At 48.8% G+C, this 23230-nt stretch overlaps 4 protein-coding genes across 4 annotated transcripts; 2 read left to right on the top strand and 2 right to left on the bottom strand.

Moving 5' to 3' along the window:
• Window positions 1-181: 181 nt before the first annotated feature.
• Window positions 182-4200, bottom strand: LOC120689479. Its single transcript, XM_039971747.1, has 11 exons — window positions 3859-4200; window positions 2941-3773; window positions 2199-2317; window positions 2002-2121; window positions 1744-1831; window positions 1574-1665; window positions 1357-1461; window positions 1140-1249; window positions 807-894; window positions 692-727; window positions 182-586 (listed from the first exon to the last, which is right to left on the bottom strand). The coding sequence occupies exons 2-11, from the start codon at window positions 3737-3739 to the stop codon at window positions 503-505; spliced, it is 1641 nt and encodes a 546-aa protein (XP_039827681.1). The 5' UTR covers window positions 3740-3773; window positions 3859-4200; the 3' UTR covers window positions 182-502.
• A 1457-nt stretch (window positions 4201-5657) lies between these two features.
• Window positions 5658-6606, top strand: LOC120689478. The gene has a single exon (XM_039971745.1). The coding sequence runs from the start codon at window positions 6075-6077 to the stop codon at window positions 6468-6470; it is 396 nt and encodes a 131-aa protein (XP_039827679.1). The 5' UTR covers window positions 5658-6074; the 3' UTR covers window positions 6471-6606.
• Window positions 6607-10960: 4354 nt separating this feature from the next.
• On the top strand, window positions 10961-13536 carry LOC120689477 (alpha-ketoglutarate-dependent dioxygenase AlkB-like). The gene is made up of 4 exons (XM_039971744.1): window positions 10961-11128; window positions 11625-11972; window positions 12398-12742; window positions 13100-13536. Exons 1-4 carry the CDS (start codon window positions 11057-11059, stop codon window positions 13373-13375), a joined length of 1041 nt encoding a protein of 346 aa, XP_039827678.1. The 5' UTR covers window positions 10961-11056; the 3' UTR covers window positions 13376-13536.
• Window positions 13537-21589: 8053 nt separating this feature from the next.
• On the bottom strand, window positions 21590-22947 carry LOC120689476 (protein LURP-one-related 15-like). The gene is made up of 3 exons (XM_039971743.1): window positions 22457-22947; window positions 22099-22332; window positions 21590-22011 (listed from the first exon to the last, which is right to left on the bottom strand). Exons 1-3 carry the CDS (start codon window positions 22700-22702, stop codon window positions 21877-21879), a joined length of 615 nt encoding a protein of 204 aa, XP_039827677.1. The 5' UTR covers window positions 22703-22947; the 3' UTR covers window positions 21590-21876.
• Between the last annotated feature and the right edge of the window lie 283 nt (window positions 22948-23230).

Raw genomic sequence — 23230 nt, 5'->3', positions numbered from 1 at the left:
GCTTAGCTCAGATGAGGAGAAAATGATACATTCTAGTGCAAGTTATGGGTTGCCTTCACCTCAACAGGAACATACGTTTCAGATCAGCGCTGAAGAGAGTCTGAATTAAAGCAGAATTTACACGGCCAGCGATATATTTTTTTTTCCTCAAAGAACATAAACATCAGTGGCTCATAAATCATCACCGAAAATGCACTCCACATCAAGGAGCGAATACATTACAACGGTAAGCAGCAAGGGACAACAAACACCGTTACGCTTTTGTGAGCACAGTATATCTCCAAATGTGGAAACCTCAATTATTGCACATATCAAGTTGATCGTGAATGTGATCTGATCTCTACATGGCATAATCCCCTCACAAGGAAAACGGTTCACTCAAATCCGAATCTAAGCCCGTGATACAGCTAGGCTGAAAATCCTAACCTACCTAGAACGAATGCTTTATCTCCAGGATTGGCTAGCCTCCATTGATGCAGAGTCCAAAACTTGCAGCGCTTTGCTACGGTTTGATGAAGCGAGCCAATTTTCCAAGCACACCTCTGAGGTTGCGTATGCCGGCTCCTGTTTTAGAGCTCACCATCATCTGCATGAAGTATCATTGTGTGAGACGACAATATAATTCATCAAAATGCAAAGAGTGTGTGTATACTGTATGGAAAAAAGAAGAGAGGTCAATTCAAAAGCTCACCACTGGGTTTACCACTGACTTATTCTTCTTTAGACTCTGCAGTTGAGTGTGCAAACAATTCTGTTTAGCTAATAAACTGAAATGTGAATATAACAGGATGGACTGGGAAAAGAACCTCTTGGATTTCCATAGCACGGCGAGCAACATCTATCGGGAAAACTAAATCAGTCTTGGTCAGCACAATCTGGTATGGCGTCTTGTGCCTACAATCGCACATTTGAAAAATGTCAAATACAGAAACAGAGGTGACATTAGTATAAGTTTATATCAAAAAGGTTATTAAATGTTTTGAGAAAATTTGCACATGATAATGAATTATTCTTATTTTACCGACTATAATGTACTTGCATCAAGACCATGCCGAAAGCATAAACTGTTCAAAACTGAACTAAACAAGAAAAGAGATCGTGTGTTTGAAACTTGAAAGAAAGGCCCAACAAAGGCACACCTTTCCATTAAATCTACAAGCTCGTAGTCCAATGGCTTCATTCCGCGCTTAGTGTGCACAAGAAGACACACTCTTTCTAGGCCAACCCTGGTAGAAACGTATTCCTTAACCTACAAGTTGCAACAGTGGGTTTAAGAAGAATAACAGACCAACTGATGCAGAATGCAGCATTACAAGATCCATTTCAATCCTACAATTCAGATTTCAAGGTACTTACAAGTTCTTGCCATGACTCCTTAACTTCTTCCTTTGCATAAGCAAATCCATATCCGGGTAAATCAACAAGGCATAACTTTGATGCAAGGCGAAAGAAATTTATACTCTGCATTTAATTATTAATTCCAAAAAGAAATTTAAGCGCACAAAGTCAATAGAAGGAAATAAGCAACACCCTGCCTGCTGTTCCACTCTTCCACAGTTTCGTTGCATCATACCTGAGTAAGTCCTGGCTTATCTGATGTTCGCACAATACCCCACTGTCTTGTAAGTGCATTTAGGAGTGAGGATTTTCCAACATTTGATACACCTAATATTTCAGTTGGTTAACAGGGATTTCAGTGGGTTAAAATATCATGGCTACAGCATTTTTGTTTCCTTCAGTTACCTGCAAATGCAATCTCTGGAAGTGTAGGAGGAGGGAATGATGAAGAGATCTTGGCAGCAGCAAAGAATTCCAGCTTATTTCTGAACACCTGTAAATTGTTTTAATTGAATAACAATCACTAATTATAGTTTTAAATTCACACAACAAAGTGCCAGATAACATCATAAACTATGTTAAAGATATGGCTCTATAACCATCCAAGGCAAAAGTAGAAGACACATTTTTTTTCTGGCACTGATTATATGGCATAGTTCTTACACTTTCTTCTATGCGCCCACGTTCTGTACTGGCTGAGAAGGGAACATTATCCAGAGGAGCAGAAATCTTGACGTTGTAACCAGCATTTTTTATCTCATTTAGACGCCTGCGACCTAGTAACTGCAAACAGCGGTAAGAGTCTGTTTCACATACAACCATAGCATGTGAGAAGGTTGATAAGAGGCAATCATACGTACATTATCTTCCACATATGAAAGTATTGAGGGAGATGGCTGTATAGCATGGAATTTTGCATTTATAGACATTTCGGTCTCTTCAGGTGCACACTTCGCTAGAACCTTCTTTGCACTGGAAGCTTTAAAAGAAAACAAAAAGGTAGATGAAACATATAAAAAAAGCACCAGATTACATATTAAATATAGATATCTTTTTCAAAAGACCAAGAGTTTACAATTCATAAGAAATGGAAGCAAGTAAAGACATAATTCATTTTATTTCAGAAGTCAGGAGTTCAGGAACAAAATTCCAAATTGCTAGGTTCTCCAATCTAATATTAAACTGACCTTATGAAAGGTCCCAATGTGTGAGCAGCCTTTGGATATCTTTTTTATATTTTTTAGTTCAAATTTTTAGAAAGGGCTGTTCTCATACCATACAAATATTTTCAATGTTGTACATTGGTATAACGAAAAACCAACATAATACAAGGATCTCAATATTTCATCTCGCCCGTCATTGATAACCCTAAAAAAATGAAAAATATTTCATCTGATATGCTTAGAAATAGGTACTGGAACACTATTTGAATGTTAGAGAAAGATAACATTCAAGAAATAGGAATGTTTTACAGTTTAAAGGTTTATTTGGTTGTGCACAGAACAATAGAACCAACAAGACATAAGTGCAAGTGCAATAAGAAATACTAATATTAAGCATAGTCATATAAACAATTGAAAAGGTGTAGCACAAAATTCGCACCAGCCTGGATAGGAGGATAATCTTCAATCCTTTTGTTCGAAGTGTCGTAAGGATCTATCTTCATCCGCTTTCTCTTCTTAGGAGGAATAGGTTCCTCAGCATCAGGAACTACATCTTTCTTAGCAGGCTTTATTTTCTTCCCACTCTGGACCAGCACTCGAGTAAGGCGAGGGCGAGGCTTCTCTTCTTCAGTAATATGATCCGAGTCATCTGACTTCTTGCTATATGCAATCTCCTCATCCAAAGCTACATCTTTAGCTGCACCCCTTTTTGTATGCTTGAATTCTGTTGATGCATCAAACCTCTTCCCTAGTGATGCTCCAGAGTTCTTACTGAGCGCTGATCGACCCCTGATACCACTACTAATATCAGAAACCTTGCTGGTACTCCTCCCTGCACGTGAGCAGTCCTTAGACAAACTTTGAGACTTCAATCTACCAAATTTTCCAGAAGCAATTTTTCGACGGCTTATGGTGGAAGCAGGCTTTCTGGTAAACTTTGATTTGGAAGACGAAACATTCTTGCCACCAGCAACATCATCCCACGAGTCATCATCGATCTTCCTTTTCCTCCTGTCGAACCCAGACACACCCTTCACAGCAACTCGAGGCACTCCCTCACTCGAACGCCTTGTTGATCCTGCATTTCCTCGACGCCCTTTGTTTTCTTCCCTCTTCTCGCTGTTGCTCCAACTTGCAACCCTGGTTCCTTTCGCTCTGTCATTTCCTCTTTCCTTGTTCTTCCTCCCACTGGCAGGCCCACTGCTGCTCCAATTCCTCTGGCCACCAGGGGTGGTCATGGGGTTCCTGGTTCAACCAGGGGCGGACCCAGATCTGAATACAAATAGCACACGTTAGGGGGTTTGGGTGTTCGATTTCGCACAGCAAGAAAGGAATGGAAGGGAAAAGGCGGACATACCTTGTCGGCCGGCAAAGCGTCCGGCGACGAACTGGCAAGGGCGGCGACACTCCCCTGTCGTCGCCGCTTGGAAAGAAGGCCTACAAACGCAGCAGCAGATGGCGGGGAAGGTGGGGATGAAGGCGATGTGGTTCTCGACGAGAGGGAGAGCGGACTTCGGTGGACGGAGGCCTGGCTTTTCGTGTCCGTCCGCCGGCGGTGAAGGTCTCCGATGAAGAGGCACGGAGACCAGCGAGAGGAAGAAGGTGGCTTCCCCTCCCGCCGCCGCCAACGAATTCGCCGCCGGCGAGGTGAGGTTTTCCGGTTTCTCCACTAAACCCTTACCTACTCAAAAATGAACCCTCAGCCATGGCCCACGATCCATAAACTACACAACAATCATGCATCGGACAGGCCGCGGCCCAATAACTTGGCCTCTGTACTGGACGCGCATGGCCCAACTCACAAACACGAAAAGATAAAAGCCATTTGAAACCTGAGAATTTTTGGGTGTCTGAAAGACAAAAAAAATAGAGAATTTCGTACTACTTATATTGTTCTAATATTTTGTGCGAGGAATCTAGGATTAATGTAGGTTTTTTATTTTTTCTAAGAAAGGTTTTTTTTATGAAGTACCCTGAAACTCTGTGTTGCAACGGGAGCTTGAGGAGAGAACTTTTTTTTTTAACGAACTTTGAGGAGAGAACTGAACGTATGTATCAACTGGCGGCTTCCATTTTGATGAAGCAGTCATCGTCGTCGTTGCGAGGGCACATCAACTGAGCAGGCAGGAAGGGAGCAGGCCCCACAAATTCCGAAACCTGCAGTGGGTTAGTTAGCATGACGGCATGACGCTGTAACTCCGCGAAGCATGTTCAGACTTTCAGCGTATGAAAACAGGTTCAGTTTTTTTCAGGGTTTGGTAGGTTTCTGAATACCAGCAAGACCGCTGGCAGGCAATGGGATACGATACGACACGACGCATGCCCGCAGGTTTACCGGTTGGTTGATGCTATGCTAGAACTTTCTCAAATTCTAGCAGGTACAGCAGCTTGGAGCCTTGGCACCGTGGGCAATATGGTTAGTTAACCTAACCGCGGCGACATTGACCAAGTATGGGTGGGCGCTACGAGCTGGTCTATTAAACAAGTGTCCAGTGTATTCAGTAGCTTCATCTCAGTCATGCTCGGTGAGACGTTTTTGTCACCGATCGGCCAAGGGCGTCGATCCTGGAGCGTGATATGGACAAACGGACGATCCTGTCTGAATTTTATGACGGATTCGCAGCACGAGAACGGCGAAAAGTCCTTCAGAAATTAGCAACAGGCCAACTACTGGCTGGCTGAACACCATTCCACTTGGCGACCTGTAAACCTACGGTGTTACTACACTCTTACTGACTACTAGTTGATCTTCCTGTGCAAACCTGCTGCTTCAGAAAAAGGAAGCCCATGAACCCTGTACTCCTGATAATAGTGTGAGCTTGGTTCCATGTGGTTTGTCAGTGTGTCTCGTCTCGATTGCCAATGATGTTCCAGGATCTCATCCAGTCCTACATTTGGGAGAACAACAGTAAAAGGTTCTGAGCACCCCACCAGAGCTGATGCTTCCTCTAAAGGTGAGGTGAGATGACACTGTCGGAAAGGAACCTTCAGCAAACAAACCGAGTAACCGACCACACCTCGCGTCAGTGTCCAAGGCTCCAAGCGCGTTGCTCTCCCTCTCACTAATCAACTCGATCTCCTCTTCACCAGCTACATAAAGAAACGAAAGGGAGGGAGGAGAAACACAACCCGCCGGTTTTCTGAATAATGGCCGAAATCTTTGTCATCTGTACTGATGAAGGCGAGGTTTTTCAGTAAATGGGCCGACGAGTCCGACCGCCCATCTCCATCCGGTTTCCTCTTGAATGAAGCCTGTCTAAAATAATGGCGCGTCATCAACTGCCCATTGCTCATTATTCACGACTAGTACAGGCTTGTGGATTGTATATATATTAATCGGTGATCAATGATCAAATCGGAGCTAAGCTTCCAACTCACTGCCTCTCGGAGCCTCATGTTCACCGCCGAGCCAGGCCAGCAGCTTCACACCGGATCCAGCCTAGCCACGAGTCAAACCGCCCCTGCCTATATAAAGTCCCAAGCTTTGCCTCCGTGCTTGCCTTGACCTGTATACTAGGTTTGTGCACCTTGGCCGCTGCAGGCTTCCTGCCACTGGAACCTACGCTTTTGCCCATGGATTCCACCAAGCAGCTCGCTCTCCCGTCGATTTCCAACAGGAGAAGCGGCAGCGTCGTCGGCGAGGTGGCCGCGGCGGCGGAGCGGTCGGGCCTGGCGACCGCATCGTTCCGGGTGTATTACGGCCTGCGCCCGGGCGCCGTGCCGTTCCTGTGGGAGTCGACGCCCGGCACGCCCAAGGCCGCCGGCGCCGGCGCCACGGCTTCCGTCTCACCCGCCGAGATGGCAGGCGCTGACGCTGAGCTCCCGCCGATATCGCCGCCGCCGTCGTACTACTCGTCCCACATGAAGAAGGGGAGGAGGAGGTGCCGGGCGGGCTGGGTCCTGGAGGCGCTGCTCGCCGCGCTCGGCGTCAGGAGGAGGCCGCGTCGGCGTCCAGCCTCGCGCCTTTGAGCTGATGCCGCGTCGTTTCCCGGGCTGAATGCATATTAATAACGCTATGATACAATCATTGTACAATGTTCCATAGCAAACTCTGTTCTTGCAAATGCAGGGGATATATATATATATATATATATATATATATATATATATATATATATATATCGGAGTTACTCCAGTAGCAGTAACATGTGTGATTAATTTTTTCGCTATCTTCCTTCTTTTTCCTGATTTCTTGATGACCTATTTTTTTTCTTGCAAGTACTAGGTTTTTTTTCTAAAGTGAGTACTAGGATTTTCTTGATCACGCTTTGCCCTTTTTTTAACGAAGTAGCGATAGCGAACATTTTTTTAGAACCAACGTCAATGGGGCTGTTCGGCTGATAGGTCTGGGCTGAAGTAGGCTGATTGCCGATGGCCTTATCAGCCCAGCTGTTCAGCTGGCCCAGGCTCAGCCGTTCGGCTGGCTGACCTAAATCGGCAGCCCCCCTCCTTCCAGGCTCCCCCCGCATCTCCCCGACGTCAGAAAAAAATCGCCTCTCTCCCATCGTCGCCGTCGTTCCCTCCACCTCCTTGCCCGGCGTCGCCCTCCTTCCGTCGTGTTGTTGGCCCCCTGTTGCAGATCCATGTAGGGATGCCCCTGGACTGACGGCCCAGCGGCCACCTCAGAGGATCCCGCAAGGAGCACCCGCCCGCCGCTGCGCCGCAGCAGTCGTGACCCGCCGGCGCTTTCGGCCTCTGAGCGCCGCCTTGAATCACGCGAGGAGCGGCCGGCGCAGGGCTAAGGCCGCCGCCGCCATCCGCACCTCGCCGAGGGGCGCCCCTGGGCCCGCAACCGGCATCCGCGTGTGGCATCCCCATACGGCGCTGGGAGCGGATTCCTGCTGCCGCCGTTGTCATCCGCGCCGGGCGCGGACGGCTGCTGCCGGCATCCGTGCAAGCCGTGGACTCCTGCCGCCGGCATCCCCATCCGCGCCGGGAGTGGCCTCCTGCTTCCGCCGCCGTCATCCGCGACGGGCGCGGACGGCTACTGCCAGCATCCGCATAGGCCGCGGCCTCCTGCAAGACCCAGTCCCTCGTGTACGCCTCGCAGATCCAACACAAGCACCTCAGGTCCGTGACTTGCTTTGTTCGAAACCTTCCGTATTGTGTTACTTTACTATTGTTGACTATTGTTGATTGGTGGCTGTATAGCCATAGCATTTGATTGTTTGATATGCAATATACGATGCAACATGTGCTCAAGTCAATGATGCCTTTTGCAGATGCGGTGCTTAGGCTGATGGACAGCAGTTATGCCGAATTGCCTGAGGAGTTGGCGGAGTACTCACCTCTATTTGATAGCTGCATATGAGCCTTTGATGGGACGCTAATTGAGGTGAGTGTTCCCGGAAGAGTTCAAGCTGACTTCACTAATAGGCATGGGTGGAGAAGCCAAAATGTCTGTAGCGAAAATGGTCTCTCATGCCATATTTCAATATAATGTTTTGGTGATTGATATAGACAACACAACACTTGGACTAATATGATTGTTAATATGACTATTCTCAGGCTTTTAGGTTCAAGTGATGACAAAGAGAATATAGGCGTAGCTAGGCCCGAAGGGCCGCCCCTACGGTGGTTCGATCCAAAGGACAAGAATTGAAGAGACCGTGAAGAAATCCAAGTCAAAGAAATCAAGACAGAGATACTTTAGTATCACCGGTTGAACCGACGCTGAGAAAATCACATACGTCGGTGCATTGACTTGGAGCACACCAGGAAGTTTAGTATCACCGGTTGAACCGACGTTAGGGAAGTTGAATACGTCGGTGCAATGGACCCAGAAGCTGAGGCAAGGTCTATACACCGGATAAACCGACGATGGGGTCTTGGTGAATGTCGGTGCAGTTGTCCAGAGAGTTGGTTTTTCAGAGTTCACAGGACAACTACACTCACCGGTTAAACCGACGCAGCATCGGTTGATTGCCCGTACACGTAACGGCTAGTTTTTGAGGCGTGCAGTTTAGTATCACCGGTTGAACCGACGATGGCTATTGGAGGTGCGTCGGATTAACCGGCGTTAAGTATTTTTCTGGCAGCTTTTCTCCAACGGCTATATTTGCTTGTGCTGCCTATATATACCCCCAAGGTCGGGTCATTTGAGGTTGTTGGAGACTCTGGAAGTTCTATTGAAGATCAACATCAACTCCATCCACCATATTGAGCTTAGTGCCACATTCAAGCTTAGAATAGCTTAGTGCAAGTGTGAGCTTGAAAAGCTTAGTGCTTGGGAGGACTTGATCTTGCGAGATCAACCTTGAGCAAAGTCTTGCTGCGGCAAGCAACCGTGTACTCGTCGTGTGACCCTCCGACTTGGTGTGGAGCGGCAACGACACTTTGTGCGGGGAAGGAGACCCCTCTTGGTGAGAAGCTCCAATAGTGAAGACGGTGCCGTTGGTGACGCTTTGAGAGAGACGGTGGCGGTAGCCTTGTCTTGGTGACTTGGCGCCACTTAGGTTTTGCTTGCCGGAAGCCTTGGTGGCAAACGCGAGACGGTGATCAAGCGAAGAGACTTGGCATCACACTTGTTCGTGTTGGACAAGTGGCCGTGGACGTAGGGAGGGACTTGGTGTCCTAACCGAACCATGTTAAATCGTGTGTCTTAGTGTCTTCACGAGAGTTTGCATATTCTCTCCCTTACCTCTTTACTTACCGTATTATGTTTCCGCATTTGCTCTCTTGCGTACCTTTACTTTCCTAGTTAGTTTGATTAGGATTGGCTATAGGTTGCAAGTCTTTTAGGGGTAAGTAGAGAATAGCATATATAAAACTTAGTCATAACTAGCATGTGTAGGACATGTTAGGTTTATCTTATGCAAATAGATTGAGCCCTAGGATAGAAAGCGATTAGCGACCCTATTCACCCCCTCCCCCTTTAGGGTCGGACACCCCGGTGATCCTTACAATGTCATTTGTGTTTGTGACTTCAATATAATGTTCACGTATGTTGGTGTTGGCACGGAGGGTTCAGCGCATGACATGCGGGTATTGAAGTAGAGGGCTCTCATGGATAGCAAGTTCCCGCACCCATCAAAAGGTTTGTTTGCAAAATTAAACCCCGATGCATGTACAATTTATGGTTTGTAATGAAAATGTGTGTATTTGTGTGCAGGACGCTATTATTTGGTGGACTTTGGGTATACTTGTCAAGAGGGTTACATGCCGCCACATCCAGGATGGAGGTACCATGTGAAGGAGTTCAAGAAAAGGAAGCCTCAAAACGCAGAGGAGTTGTTCAACAGGCACCATTCAAGGCTGAGAAATGTTATTGAACGGAGTTTCGGAGCAGCAAAAATGAAGTGGCAAATGTTGAATCGCGTACCTCATTATCCACTACTAAAGCAATCACAGCTTATAATGGCTGGACTGGCACTTCACAATTTTGTGCATCAGCTGGAAGGGCCTACACATCCACCGAGGCGTAGGGTAGGTGCTGGACTAGGCCAATTGAGTCAAATTGCCTCAATAGCTTTGAGTCCTGATGCACCTACACAAGAAGTCCGAGAGTGGATTATGCTGGGACTTGGACTCCTTGGGAACAAGTATGTGAAACTTGTTTATTAGTTGACATACATGTCTGCAATGATCAATATTTAGTTGACTGCCAAAGTTTGTACTAATGAATCAATTGTAAACATGCAGTTCCTGGGAGGACATGGAGGATGAGGATTTTGATGAATGAGGTATGGAAGGGGCTGGGAGCATGGGGATGAGGGACTGGCTGGTTAAGGAAGAGGGTTGCAGATGGCTTTTGGAGGTTGATGAATTTGCCTGCTTACAATGGGTACTGCTTGAAATTAGTTTGATTAGGTGAATTTATAAAGTAATGTAGTGGCAATTTGCCTAGGAGATGGATGCAGTTGTGAGACCTATAACTGTGTCATTAGTGACTCATGACAGCTACAAATTTTGTAAATTGTCTACTTATATGTATGCTGTAGCGAACTGTAGAGGCCTTAAGGATGGGGTCATAAGTGGTAATGATTCGTTGTAATTGTTGTGATTAGTGCCTCATTTGATAATTGGTGCGGTAATGAGTACTAGTGTGAATCTGCTGGTGCTGCTGTTCAGTTTCAAATGTATAAACTGCTGCCGTTTTTTGAATGGAATCAGCCGCCATCAGCCTGATTTCAAAAGTGTAAGCCCAGCACTGTTGGCATATGGCGGCTACTGTTCACATTCAGCCAAAATCAGCCCACAACCGATCAGCCCCAATGCAGGACGGGCCTTCATTTCGGACCGCTGGGCTGTTCTTTTCTGAGAACGTTTTACTGGGCTGCGGTTATGAGAAAAAAGCCTTTTTAGCCCAAGCGGCCCACATTACATTTGCATTGTACAAATATGGGCGTCCAATACGAAATTACTCGTATTTATATTTTCAATCGATTCAACCCGAGTCGGTTTCGTTTCTTGCGCAAATCCGCGTGACCGACCATAAATAAAATCGTCGGTTTCCCAACCGAAAGAAAACGCAAACCAGCGTCCCCCCTGGCCGCCTTAAACTGCTCGCCTTCGGCCCTTCCGCCTTCCGCTTCCGCTCATCTCGGGTTCCGTCCATGGCCAGCGGCGGCGAGAAGACACCGGCGAGTTCCGCCCAGCCGCGGAAGGCCCCTACCCCTCATGCGTCGGTAAGTGCAGCTATCCCCACCCCCGACGTTTCTATATATCGACCGCGAAAACGCTGGTTCCAGTAATTTCCGACCCGTTACGGGATAGGGTTCGCGGCAGATTGCTACAGTATAATGTAGTGTTGAGTTGCAAAAGTTGCGCGATGTCATGTGGTGGCTAGAGCTCAAGGCGGGCTAGTTCTTCGTGGTTTCGTAGGGAAGTGGGAGCTTATTAGAATCATCTCTTTGGCTACCGAGATGGTAAACCCATGGGGACAAAATCACAAAATTCAAGTGCCGTCCTTTCTATGCAAATCAGGAGATGAACTGGTGATTTTCATGTCTGCTTGTGCTGTTGTGCAATATGAGTTTTAGTATTGCAGGTGAACTGGAATAACAAGATGTATGATGCTTAAATTTGAACTCAAGTTATTTGTATATGTTAGGTATATTTTTGATAAACCTTTGGATCCTTCTTTCATGTGTTCGGCTTCTAATATTCTAGCAATAACATTAGGTCTATGGAAGGTTATCGGAACGGCAAAAGCAGGGGGCATGTACATTCTCTCCTTCAGTTAGCAGCAAATATTCACCACAACAGTTGGTTACACCTGCTCAACCACCGAAAGCTGCAGACTCCAGAAGCAGTCCATATAGTGCTGGATCTGTGGGATCTGACTCTGGAGCTTCCCCATTTGACATATGCATGAGTGGTAACAAATGCCCCATCAAGTTGAATTCTTCTTTACTCGAGATCAACAGAGCAAAAAGACGGGACAAGGAACTTTCCAAGGATGTAGCTCCGTTCCAGTACTTGAGACCTGGGATGGTTATGTTGAAAAGATTCATAAAGCCTAATGATCAGGTATGTCTATGTTTGCATGCACTATTTTTTTTTGTAATCTCAAATCAATCATGTAGGCCCTTTGGCCTTATCTGAGCATGACCAAGTAGCCCCTTATATTTACATAAACATTTTTTTTGTTGAAGATAGTGCCTTATCTGAGGAAACATAACGTTTCTGATCAATAAAAGAGTATGAAATGCTGTTTTCTCCTTTTGCGAATTTGCATGCTCATTTGTTTAGGGTTCTGTCTTCCACGTTTTATTAGCATATTGTGTTCACAGCTCACATAATTCTCAGAAATTTTATATTTGCCATGAATGTACATTGTTACTTTTGATTTTACTGCCATGATAATATGCTATTATTAAGTACCACATTCAAATACAACCAATGCACACTTACTGTTGAATGTATATCCCTGATGCTTTTGTGTCACATGTCAGGTTAAAATTGTCAAAGTTTGCCAGCAGCTTGGTGTTGGTTCAGGAGGATTTTATAGACCTGGCTACCGAGATGGGGCTATGTTAAGACTCTGGATGATGTGCTTAGGGAAAAACTGGGATCCGGATTCACGCTCATATGGTGATACACGTCCGTTCGATGGAGCTCAACCACCAACCATACCAGAAGAATTCAGGAAGTATGTTCAAGATGCCATTCAAGCTTCCCATGAAATCCTGAAACAACGCATAGGAGCTGTCAATGCTGTGGAAGAACTTCCTCTGATGTCACCAGATATCTGCCTTGTTAACTTCTACAACAGTAGTGGGAGGCTAGGTCTTCATCAGGTACAAAAGAACCACTTTCTGCAATTATATAAAATATCAGTTTCAAACACTATATGTTATGTTGGGATCAAGCTAGTCAAGGTTCTGAACTTGTTTTTAAAGGAAAAAAATGCAAAAAGGAAAATAAAACTGATTCCTGCTTGACTAATTCACTAAACACTCCCTTTGGATGTGCATATGCACTTTTCTATACAAGATAAAGCAGCTTCAGTTTCAGGCTTTACTCATGCAAGTTTCTTGTTCTTGAACATTTCTAGTACAGCATCCTTTGTTCTCTTATCTGCAATTGAAATGACATAATGTTGCAATCTTGTTTGGTGATTGCTCACTGGATTCTACAATTGTGCTATTTGACAGGACAAAGATGAATCAAGGAGCAGCCTTGACAAGGGATTGCCTGTCGTTTCTTTTTCATTAGGTGATACCACAGAATTCTTGTATGGTGATGTTAGAGATGAAGAGAAGGTTTCAAAGGTTGATCTTGAATCTGGTGATGTCCTTATATTTGGTGGTAAATCGAGGCTGATATTCCACGGGGTTTCCAACATGAAACCTAAGACGGCGCCAAAGTGGCTGACGGATGAGACAAATCTTCGACCTGGGCGCCTGAATCTCACATTCAGGCAGTACTAGACAGTTTGCCTACTAACAAGTAGAGGGCCACTTATCTTCTTTTTTTTTGTATGTATCTCAGTATGTTGTTATAAAAAATTTGCCAGTAGATTCTATCTAGTAACTGAAGATCATGAATGCAGTAATGCACCGGTGAATTGATTGTTTGTTATCCTGATAAATATTTTGCCTTCATCCTGCATGTGAATATATGGGAATTCAGATTTCCAGACGTACAGGGATTTCTACAAATCACTTGAAAGGGAAACTCTCACGGCACAGTTACACACAATATAGACAATAAAAAAAACGCTCGTCCTCCCCCTGATCGTGTAGTCGTGAACCAGGACGGAGTCTGTTTCTTTGACCCGTTGACAATAGCTGATCAATATACCCATAGCCTGTAGCTGATCAATACACACTACACAGTGCTCGGTAAAGAAAATTTCTTCCAGACACCCACGACAAGGCTGAGTAAGTTCCGGGAACTCTGATCCTTGGTTGTGAAAATATTCAGTTCAAACCATTTCTTCGGTGGAATCGTAAAAACTCATCTAAAAAGTAATACTTGAAAATTAAAAAAATGAATATAGGCGCATCCATAATTTATCCATACATGTACTTTGTTGCAAAATTTGAGATGCAAACTCAATTAGAAAAATTCATACAAAAATGACAAATTCCAGTTGAATGTGCACTAGAAGATAAAATTCCTGGGAATTTGTATTCCACACATGCTACTGGAATTTGTCATTTTTGTATGATTTTTTACAAAGCGAGCTTGCATCTCAACTTTTGCAACAAAATACATCTAAGTTTGCTTACAACCACCCATTCTGTGGATCCTATGAACATCAAAATTTATAGATTAATCATTTCTGAAACAAATGAATAAACACCGACTTCGGAAATCATGTTTTGCAGCAATTGTTACTGCTATGCATGATTGATTGTGTTCCACTGGTATTTACATTTTCCTCCCCAATCTGTCAGCTCAATTTTCTTATCATGCGTCACAGTCCACATTCGAGGATTAGTGCCTTCCCTTGCAATCCAAGACATCCCAGTACGCACCGCACTATTCTCTAGCCAGTCATGGATTTTAGGCTACCAAGGCCCCGTTTAGTTCCAAAATTTTTTCAAAATTCTCCGTCACATCAAATTTTTAGACACATGCATGAAATATTAAATGTAGTTTTAAAAAATAACTAATTGCACAGTTTAGCAGAAAATGATGAGATGAATCTTTTGAGCCTAATTAGTACATGGTTGGACACTAATTATCAAATAAAAACGAAAGTGCTACAGTAGACAAACCTAAAAATTTTCACGAACTAAACACGCCCCAAGCTGTGTTGATGCACGGCAAACGATTTGCTGATCCGTGATCGCACGGCTCCTTAAATAAAGTCGCGAGCATTAACATTAAAAAAAAACTTGGAATTGGAGTTCGCACGCCAGCCGCGTCCAGAGGTGGACGCCGACGCTCCCGGCGATCTTCCACCGCGCCTTGGCCTCCCCGTCCACGACGAACGGCACCACACCGGGGCTGGCATTGGAGCACGGAAATGGACAGGGTGGAGTTGTTTCTTGTTTGTAACCGACGTCGGGAAGCACAGGAAGATTGCCATCGACGCATGCTATTGCTAATCAAATCCACGCCGAACTCGCGTATTTGACGCTACTTACAAACTACGCCTCCGCCGGCACTGCGCCAAGCCAGGCACAACTCCACGGTCCACGCACGATACGTTCTTCCACCCTCCTCTCCTCTCGCCGGTACGGTAGAGAACAGCTCGTGAGACAAGCATGGCTGCCGGGGATCGCGTCAGCGGCGGCGAGCTTGTCGCTCTCTTACGCGGCCTCCACGACGGAGGCGTCGGCGACCGTTTCATCCACCGCGAGCGTCGACGTATGCTCCGCCGCCCCCCGCCGAGCTCGTCGCCGACCTCGAGCCGGCTCCCGGCCCCGACGGCGTCTGGTCTGGTATTGCTACTGCCTGAAGACTGAAGTACAAGAACGCCCGGGGCAAGACCTGTGGCCACAGGCAGCGCGCAGTCACCGGCGGCGACACGTGCTGGCAGGTGGAGGCACGCCCCAAGGACGTCGAGGGATGGCGAGGCGGCTGTAAACTATCCGACGGGCGCAGGCAGTAGGGTTCGGCGCTCCGGCGAGCAACAAATCATGCGGCGGAGGTGGAGTTCTTCCGTTAATTGTTCGCGCCCCGGCGCTCAGATCTTGATGCCACGGATGCTGACCTCTTCTAAGAGGGAGGACCGGAGGAGAGGGAGGCAAGCAACTCGCGGACCGCGGCGTCTCTCCGGCGAGCCTCGACATGCAGCCGAGGCGGACGGTACTCGAAAATCCCGACCGGGGGTCGGGGGGTGGACGGTATTTCAAATACCGTCCCCCTGGTTCACCTTTGACCGTTGGATCGAATACGTGCGGGTCAGATCGAGCGGGCGGAGGACTGGGTCATCGTTATCAGGCAGCAGGTGCGGCCGCGCGGGAGCTGGAAGCCGCTTGCCGCCAGCGCCATGGCGGAGGCCGGAGCCCGGAGGCCCAGGTCGGGCGCACCTCTGGAGCGTGTGGTGGACCACGCCTGCGTGATCGTCGTCGCCGCTTCCTTCGAGAACAGCCCTCGCAGCTTACGCGCTCTGGTCCGTGGTTCCGCCGGCTTGTAATTCATCGTCGCCGCGAGTGCGGGCCTTGCTACTGCTCCATGTTCCATGCCATGGCGGCGCAGGATCGAAGTGGACGGTTCCGCAGCGTGCGCAACCGCAGCGGCGGCGTTGTACTACTACTTTGCAGCTCGGTTCAGAGTTCAGACTTGAGGCTGGTCAGGGAGACTACTGACCCAGGCGCTGCCATGCATTTCAACTGAGATCGAAGTATCAGGCCAAGCCATACCAATTGCGAAGCTTGCATATTCCTTGAACCTTGATTCAGTGTAGAGCATAGCATAGGGAATGACTAGAATTGGTGATCGTGATCAGGAGCCCTGGTTTGGCTTCTGAAGGATCCCCTTGAGATTATTCGGAGACAGTTTGTGGCTCTGCCAACGGCCTCAGTGCCTTGGCAGTCCCAGTACGCACCGCATGTTCTCGACGGCCAGCCTGCCGACTGCGCCATGGCTTTCGGGTGATTGCAGATCTGCAGCGGTGCAGCCCACGCCATGTCATTCACCATACAATACAGTGATACAGGACAGATTTTCTGGTTCAAAACTTGACTTTAGACCTCATTGCAGACATTTTGCTTGCATCATTGCTGCACACGGCTGTGAAGAATTTCACGTGCGGCAACTCGCTTTGGTAATTGCAAATCATGTCACAAATGAATTTACTTATAGTCGCCCACTGTCGGATAACACACTACCATGTGAATGCCTAGTTCCTAAATCGGAAAATACCTTATCTAGCTTCATGCCTTCATGTAGACCGAAGAACAGCTCCCCGCCGCGACGCATATGTTCCTTGTTCCAGGAGACGGTGTCCCAGCGCGGCGCGGCGCATGTCACCGCAGCGGGAGTTCGCGGCGAGCAGGTTCTTGCACCGGAACAGGCCCAGCGCCAGCAACAGGCTCCGCGACGCGCACCAGAGGATGCAGCCATAGCCCGTTGGCTGACGGCTCCAAGGCGGGAAGAGGCGCCGGCGTCGACCATGTTGTGGCCGTCGTTTGAAAGGCTGATCAGGACGTCAGCGTCAGTGCTGCCTGTCGGACGCGCGCGCCAGCCGCGGCATCGCGAGACCTTCAGGGTCTCGACACCCGGCACCCCGTCGAGCCACTGCGTGCGGTGGAGAGACGCCGAGACGGGCACAGCTGTGTTCACGCACGCCATGGAGGCTGACCTATTCCAGGAGACCAGGAGACAGGGGAGGGAGTTATCCAATCCCTGCGGTGCGGGGGCTCTCCGGCGAGCCACGGTGTGCAGCAGAGGCGCGCCCTTGCCACGACCAGGGCTGGACGGTATTGACCGGGGGTGGACGGTATCTCAAATACCGTCCATCCCGGGTCCCTGAAATCCGTCCGATCGAACATGAGCGGCCCGGATCGAGCGTGGGTTCGGGGGCTGATCGTCCTCGCAAAGCAGGCATGGGTGCCACCGTCCATGGGAACCGAGTATGGGCAACGGACCCCGGAGCCGCTGGGTCAACCTCTTCGTTGTTGCCTCCGGCGGGCACGGCGAGGGAGCTGTCCGTGGACACGCGCACGTACACGTCCATCCCAAGCTGCGCTAGCGCCGCGTGCAGGTTGCGTGCGGCGGGGACGACTCGGACGAGGCTGTTCCTGTCTTCCTGAGGTGCTCTTCATCGCCGGTGAACACCTCGTTGCCCACGGGCCACGGCGATGCTGGTCACGCGCGCGGCCAGGAATTACGGCCACGCGCTGGCGGGTGAGCTGCAGCAGCGTCTAGGCGGGCCAGTGGCCATACACGCGCTGGATTCGGGCTCTCCGGCGAGCCTCGCCGGCCTTCCAACGGTGGACGGTATCCGAAATACCGATCGAGGGTGGACGGTATTTCAAATACCGTCCACCTGGATCTTTTCAGCCGTTGGATCGGATTCGTGCGGTCCAGATCGAAGGACTCCGTCGTCCTCGTCAGGCCGGCGCTTGAGCTGGCTGCTGGATTGCGCAGCGCCACACCGCCATAGCGGACGCCGGAGTCCCAGGTTGGGTGCACCTGTCGAGGGTGGTGGAGCACGCCAGCAGAGGATGCAGGGGAACCTCGCGGCCGTTTCCTTGGAAAAGAGCCCTCGCGCCGTCGCGCGCTCTGGTCTGGGCAACCGTCCCATGGGTTTACCTCGTCGTCGCCGGGAGCGTGCGGAGTACTTTTGCGAGTTCAGGGACTGAGCCAGGTGCTGCCTGTATCTTGGATCCTTACGCGGGAGCAGGTAGACAAAACCGATGGTAGAATTCCACATTTCTGTTTCAGGCTTTCGTATGCAGCCAAGATATGTTCGGCTTCTACTCGGTGGAGGGAGTCACAAGTTTGTTTTGTTTTTGCTTGTAACAACGCTATGATTCACTGGGAGATGAATCGGCATGTCTTGTTCTGCGCTAGCAAGATTCAGGTTTGATCCACACAAGGGACTAAGAGAGGGTCACTGTTGGATGCTCATCAGATTACTGGATTGTGTTTCGCAGTAGGCGTATAATACTGGCATGGTGCCTGGCGCTACTACGAGATTTCACGGCAAGTCCAGCACGGAGGGGTTCAGTGTCAGCGAGGGCTGGCTGCAATGTAAGTTGGGAGATGACGAGCAGCAGCGCGTGGGCGTGCAGCCAAGCCCAAGCGTTGAGCCGGACATACTTGCGGGTTTGCCATCTGAAGTGACGTCTTCAGAGTTCAGAGTATCCTGAGACCTGACAGAAGGTATGCTGGCTCTGCGCCCACGGATCTTGAGTCAGGCCGGCCTTGTTTGTTTCTCTACCCTATTCCATTCTAAAAAAGAATTTTATATATATGGTGTATTAAATAAAGTCTATTTGCAAAACTTTTTTAGAGATGGGTGTAACTTTTCGCAACGAATCTAATGATGGTAATTAATCGATGATTTGTTATATTGATGCTACAGTAACCATTCTCTAATCGCGCGGCCAAATGCCTCATTAGATTCTTTAGGGTCACTAGCGCGGGGGTTCTGAAGTTGGTTTTGTAAACTGATTTTGTTTGACACCATAATTAGCGGTCAAATTGTCACTAAACCCTAAACCATCGGTGTTAGGGAAACATGTCCTGAAACGATAACGCTGACGCTTTTATGTCAAATGTCAGGTTAAAGTTGTCAAAGTTTGCCTGCAGCTTGGTGTGGGTTCAAGAGGATTTTCAGAGTTTCAGACCTGCAGGGATTTCTACAGATCACTTGAAAGTGAAGAAACTCTTACAGCATAGTTATTACACACAATATATAGACAATAAACGCAATCGCTCGTCCCTCCTCCTGAGGAACGGGATTCTGAACGTTCTAGTGCATCTCGTCCAGAATCACGGTCGGTGCAAGGACGGACGCTTGGTCTATGCCTGGGTTGATCCTTGCAGCGTAGATGTTCCTCCCGAAACCGAGCAGTTGCACACGTGTGTGATCTGCACGACCATCGATCAAGAAATCAGGGGCAGGCACGGGCACCGGCCCCCTGCACTAAAGCCATGTTGCATTGGGCCTCTCATCGGCTGGGGATAAAAGAACACGGCCATCAAGCTGCAATTAGTGGCATCGGAGCCCATTTCATATGATATGGTATGGTATGGAGACCATCCATTTGCATGATGAGCTCAATGCCAAATCGAATGAAAATTGCATGAAACATAGCATGGTTTTGGAGCTGGAAGATGACGCTCGCCTGAGCAATGGTGGCGTCCGAGTTGCCCGGAGAGACGGTGCAGGCACCGTCGATGTAGCTGCCCCGGATGACGAAGTCAGGCGCCTCCTCGCGGGCTTTGCCGGCCAGGAAGATGTAGATCTTGGTCCTGATCCGGAACGGCGACGGCTTCACGACGGTGAAGAGCAGGTTCCTCCGGCTGGTGCTGTCCCCCCTGAACACCTCCCACCTGGAGCCCCCGAGCACGGGCGAGTCCTCCACTTGCCTGAATTGTCGTCTTCGAAGACATTTCTATATGTTAAAGCCCCGAGGGGCGGCGCGCGGACAGGCAGGCCACGTAGGCCGGAAAAATCCGGCCGTCGGATCGCGATCCGATGGCTACGGATGAAAGAAAATCTTGCTATTTCGGATTACTAAATAAAATCTATTTACAAAACATTTTGTATGGATGAGTTGTAAACCACGAGACGAATCTAATAAGCATACTTAATTCATGATTAACTCATAATTAGTGAACGGTTACTGTAGTATCACTGTATGGCTACGGATGAAAGGGAATCTTTCTATTTCAAAGTACTAAATAAAAGCTATTTACAAAACCTTTTACACGGATGGGTTGTAAATCACGAGATGAATCTAATGAGCACACTTAATTCATGATTAACTCAAAATTAGTGGACGGTTATTGTAGAATCGCTGTCTGGCTACGGATGAAAGGGAATCTTGCTATTTCTGAGTACTAAATAAAATCTATTTACAAAACATATTGCATGGATGGGTTGTAAATCACGAGACGAATCTAATGAGCATACTTAATTCATGATTAACATATAATTAGTGAACGATTACTGTAATATCACTGTTGCAAAATCATAGATTAAGTAGACTCATTAGATTCGTGTCGCTATTTACATCCTAACCGTGTAAAAAGTTTTGTAAATAGATTTTATTTAGTATTCCATGCATGTGCTCAAATATTCGATGACGTTTTAGGGATAAATTTTTGAATCTAATCACGGCCCTAATTTCTATATGTGAATGCCCCGAAGGTCGGCACAAGGGCAGATCGGCCACATCAGTAAAAAAGATTCCCACCATTCGATCCTAAATTGACAGTCCATGTGACTAGCCGTGCCATCGTTATCTTTGAGGCCTTGAGACACGAATGGTCCACACGTCAGCTCTCCATTCGGTCACTGCAAAATATCTAAATCTAGAACTCTCGACCGGTAATTTTGGTGGCCTCCGAATGGGTGTGTGCTCTACTACAACAACGACAGTGAAGCTAGGCCGGAGAGCCACGCTGCGAGTTCCGGCGGGCCGTCGGGCACGCCCTCGACGGGTGCGGCGAGTTCATGCCGTCACCAGTGGGCGACCCAGCCTCGCTCCAGTACGCTGTGGTGCCACAGGTCGGGCGTGATAGCCGCGCATTGCATGGTGAGGAGATGCTCGAGGACCGCTCCCGGCCGCCTTCGACGGCGAGATTGAGACGTCGGATTTCAGGTACTACTTTTTTGCTTTAAAAACAAATATTCTATTTCTGTCTATGTATATCCATTTGTCTATATATCTACTACAAACCTCTATATAAACTTATATTGCCAAACGGAAACAAGTAAATAAATTACGCGCCGCGAGGCACTCGTTTCTCTAATTGAGACTAGCCTACTCAGCCATTCATTCGATGATCATTAAGATTTTATTCGGCTGGCTGATCATTAAGATTTTATTTGACTGGCTATGACTGATGGTAATTTGTTATGAGAGAAAAGCATTGCCCACTAGTGCTAATTTAGTGCGAGAGAAAAAATTGCTGGCTGGTTGGCTGACAAGCCAATCGAACAGAGTCTAAAATTGTTCCGGGTTCTTGGAAGGATCCGGTACAAAAAGAACAGAACATAATTACTGTAGTGTCAAGTGCGGTTTAACCTCATCTCAACGCGAATTTCAATCTTAATTTTTCGCTTATCGTTGTGACAACATCACAACCTTCGGAAAATCAGAAGGGCAAAGACATGAATCACCCACATCTCACAAGAAACCCCTAAATGGAGCAGCAGAACACCAACAATGGGATCAAAATTGCAGAGCCCGATCAGGAAGACACAACAGGGGAGCAGCGAAACTGAAGCCTGATGGTTTTTTTTTTCGAGAATGACTGAAGCCTGAGGGTGACTCGGGACGGAAACTGAAGCGCGTCATCTCTGGTAATGCATCTCGTCGAGGATGACGACGAGCGCGACGATGAAGGCGTAGTCGATGCCCGGGTTGACGGTGACGCTGTACGTGTTCTTCCCCAGCAGCGCGCTCACCACGCTGAACCGCCGGTCGATCTGCAAGCACCGATCCATTCAGCCGAGGAACGCGATGAGCAAGCAACGCTGACCGATGAGGAGGAGAGCGGCGCGGACACTACTTGCCTTGGCGATGACGGTGTCGGAGTCGCCGAGCGAGACGGCGCAGGCGCCGTCGTGGTAGCTGCCGGTGATCCTGAAGTCGCAGGCCTGCTCGGCGTCGTTGCTGGCGAGGAAGACGCTGACCTTGGTCGGCCCCCGCAGCTGGATCACGGACGGCTTCACCACGGTGAACAGCAGGTCCCGGCGGCTGGTGCTGTCGCCCCGGAACACCTTCCACCGCGTGCTCAGCATCAGGGCCTGCGCGTTCCCATCCCCATCCAAGCAGCGCACGTCAGGACGCCGGCAGGCGGAGGAAGAGAGAGGGAGAGAGGGAGATCAAGAAATCAAGGAAGGAGCATCGGAGGGGCGAAGAAGCAGAGACCGATTCTTGGACGGTGAGGACGGGCCGGCAGTCGGCATCGACGAGGACGCAGCGGCGGCGGAGGCTGAAGAGCACCCCGTCGACGCGCAGCACGAGCGCGCCCGTGGCCGCGTCCGTGACGGCGAAGTCGCTCCCGGACATGCTCAGCGCCTTGGCCACGGCCAGCGACGCCGCGTCCGCCGCGCAGAACCGCGCGTCCACCACCGCGAGCGCCGGGACCGCCGCGTCCTCCATTTCCATCGCCATCCCCGCCGCGCACAGGCACAGAGCTAGGGAGGGAGGCGACCGACGCACGCGCACGTCGCTGCGGCGAAGGCGTGGAGGCTTGGCTGGCTCGAATGGGATGCGACCGGACTGGGAAGTTTGACCAGGCCTGCCCTGAGGCAGCAGGTAGCACTAGTAGCAGCAGCAGTACGAGCAATGGCAGCTCGGGTTCCAGCGATCAGACTTGAATTCTCCCGCGACGCGGTTTCAGATTCTAGTCCAACGGCTGTTAGATCTTGAATTCTTAAAAGCAAACGCCTTCCGTGCGTTGCTGCTTTCTTTGCCCTTTTCTTTTCTTCTCTCGAGAAGCAAACGCGGCAATACGCAGCGTCAGCTGGCTGATCGAGAAAGTGTGAACTGATCCGCCGCCCATCTCGGTCGCGGTCGGCGGTCTCGTTCCAGTGGGCTTTCTCCGCCGACTAGGCCGTCTCCCGCCTTCCAAACAAAATCCTTGCACAGCGCGGCCCACGGATAGGGCCCGTTTGCAGCCCAACCCACGGGCGCAACGTA

Source organism: Panicum virgatum, chromosome 9N (assembly GCF_016808335.1).
Source record: "Panicum virgatum strain AP13 chromosome 9N, P.virgatum_v5, whole genome shotgun sequence".
Classification (NCBI taxonomy): Eukaryota; Viridiplantae; Streptophyta; class Magnoliopsida; order Poales; family Poaceae; genus Panicum; species Panicum virgatum.
This window is presented reverse-complemented; position numbering and strand designations above follow the sequence as displayed.

Bases quoted from the DNA above. Each gene is read 5' to 3' on its own strand.
- LOC120689476 (XM_039971743.1), bottom strand. From the start codon at position 22,702: ATGGCGATGGAAATGGAGGACGCGGCGGTCCCGGCGCTCGCGGTGGTG. The intron at 22,333-22,456 runs GTCTCTGCTTCT...GGGAACGCGCAG, and splicing joins TCCTCACCGTCCAAGAATCG to GCCCTGATGCTGAGCACGCG. The intron at 22,012-22,098 runs GCAAGTAGTGTC...CGGTGCTTGCAG, and splicing joins CCGACACCGTCATCGCCAAG to ATCGACCGGCGGTTCAGCGT.
- LOC120689477 (XM_039971744.1), top strand. From the start codon at position 11,057: ATGGCCAGCGGCGGCGAGAAGACACCGGCGAGTTCCGCCCAGCCGCGG. The intron at 11,129-11,624 runs GTAAGTGCAGCT...CAATAACATTAG, and splicing joins CCCCTACCCCTCATGCGTCG to GTCTATGGAAGGTTATCGGA. The intron at 11,973-12,397 runs GTATGTCTATGT...GTCACATGTCAG, and splicing joins TCATAAAGCCTAATGATCAG to GTTAAAATTGTCAAAGTTTG.
- LOC120689479 (XM_039971747.1), bottom strand. From the start codon at position 3,739: ATGACCACCCCTGGTGGCCAGAGGAATTGGAGCAGCAGTGGGCCTGCC. The intron at 2,122-2,198 runs GTACGTATGATT...CGCTGTTTGCAG, and splicing joins TTTCATATGTGGAAGATAAT to TTACTAGGTCGCAGGCGTCT. The intron at 1,250-1,356 runs GTAAGTACCTTG...TGCAACTTGTAG, and splicing joins AGGAGTCATGGCAAGAACTT to GTTAAGGAATACGTTTCTAC.
- LOC120689478 (XM_039971745.1), top strand. From the start codon at position 6,075: ATGGATTCCACCAAGCAGCTCGCTCTCCCGTCGATTTCCAACAGGAGA.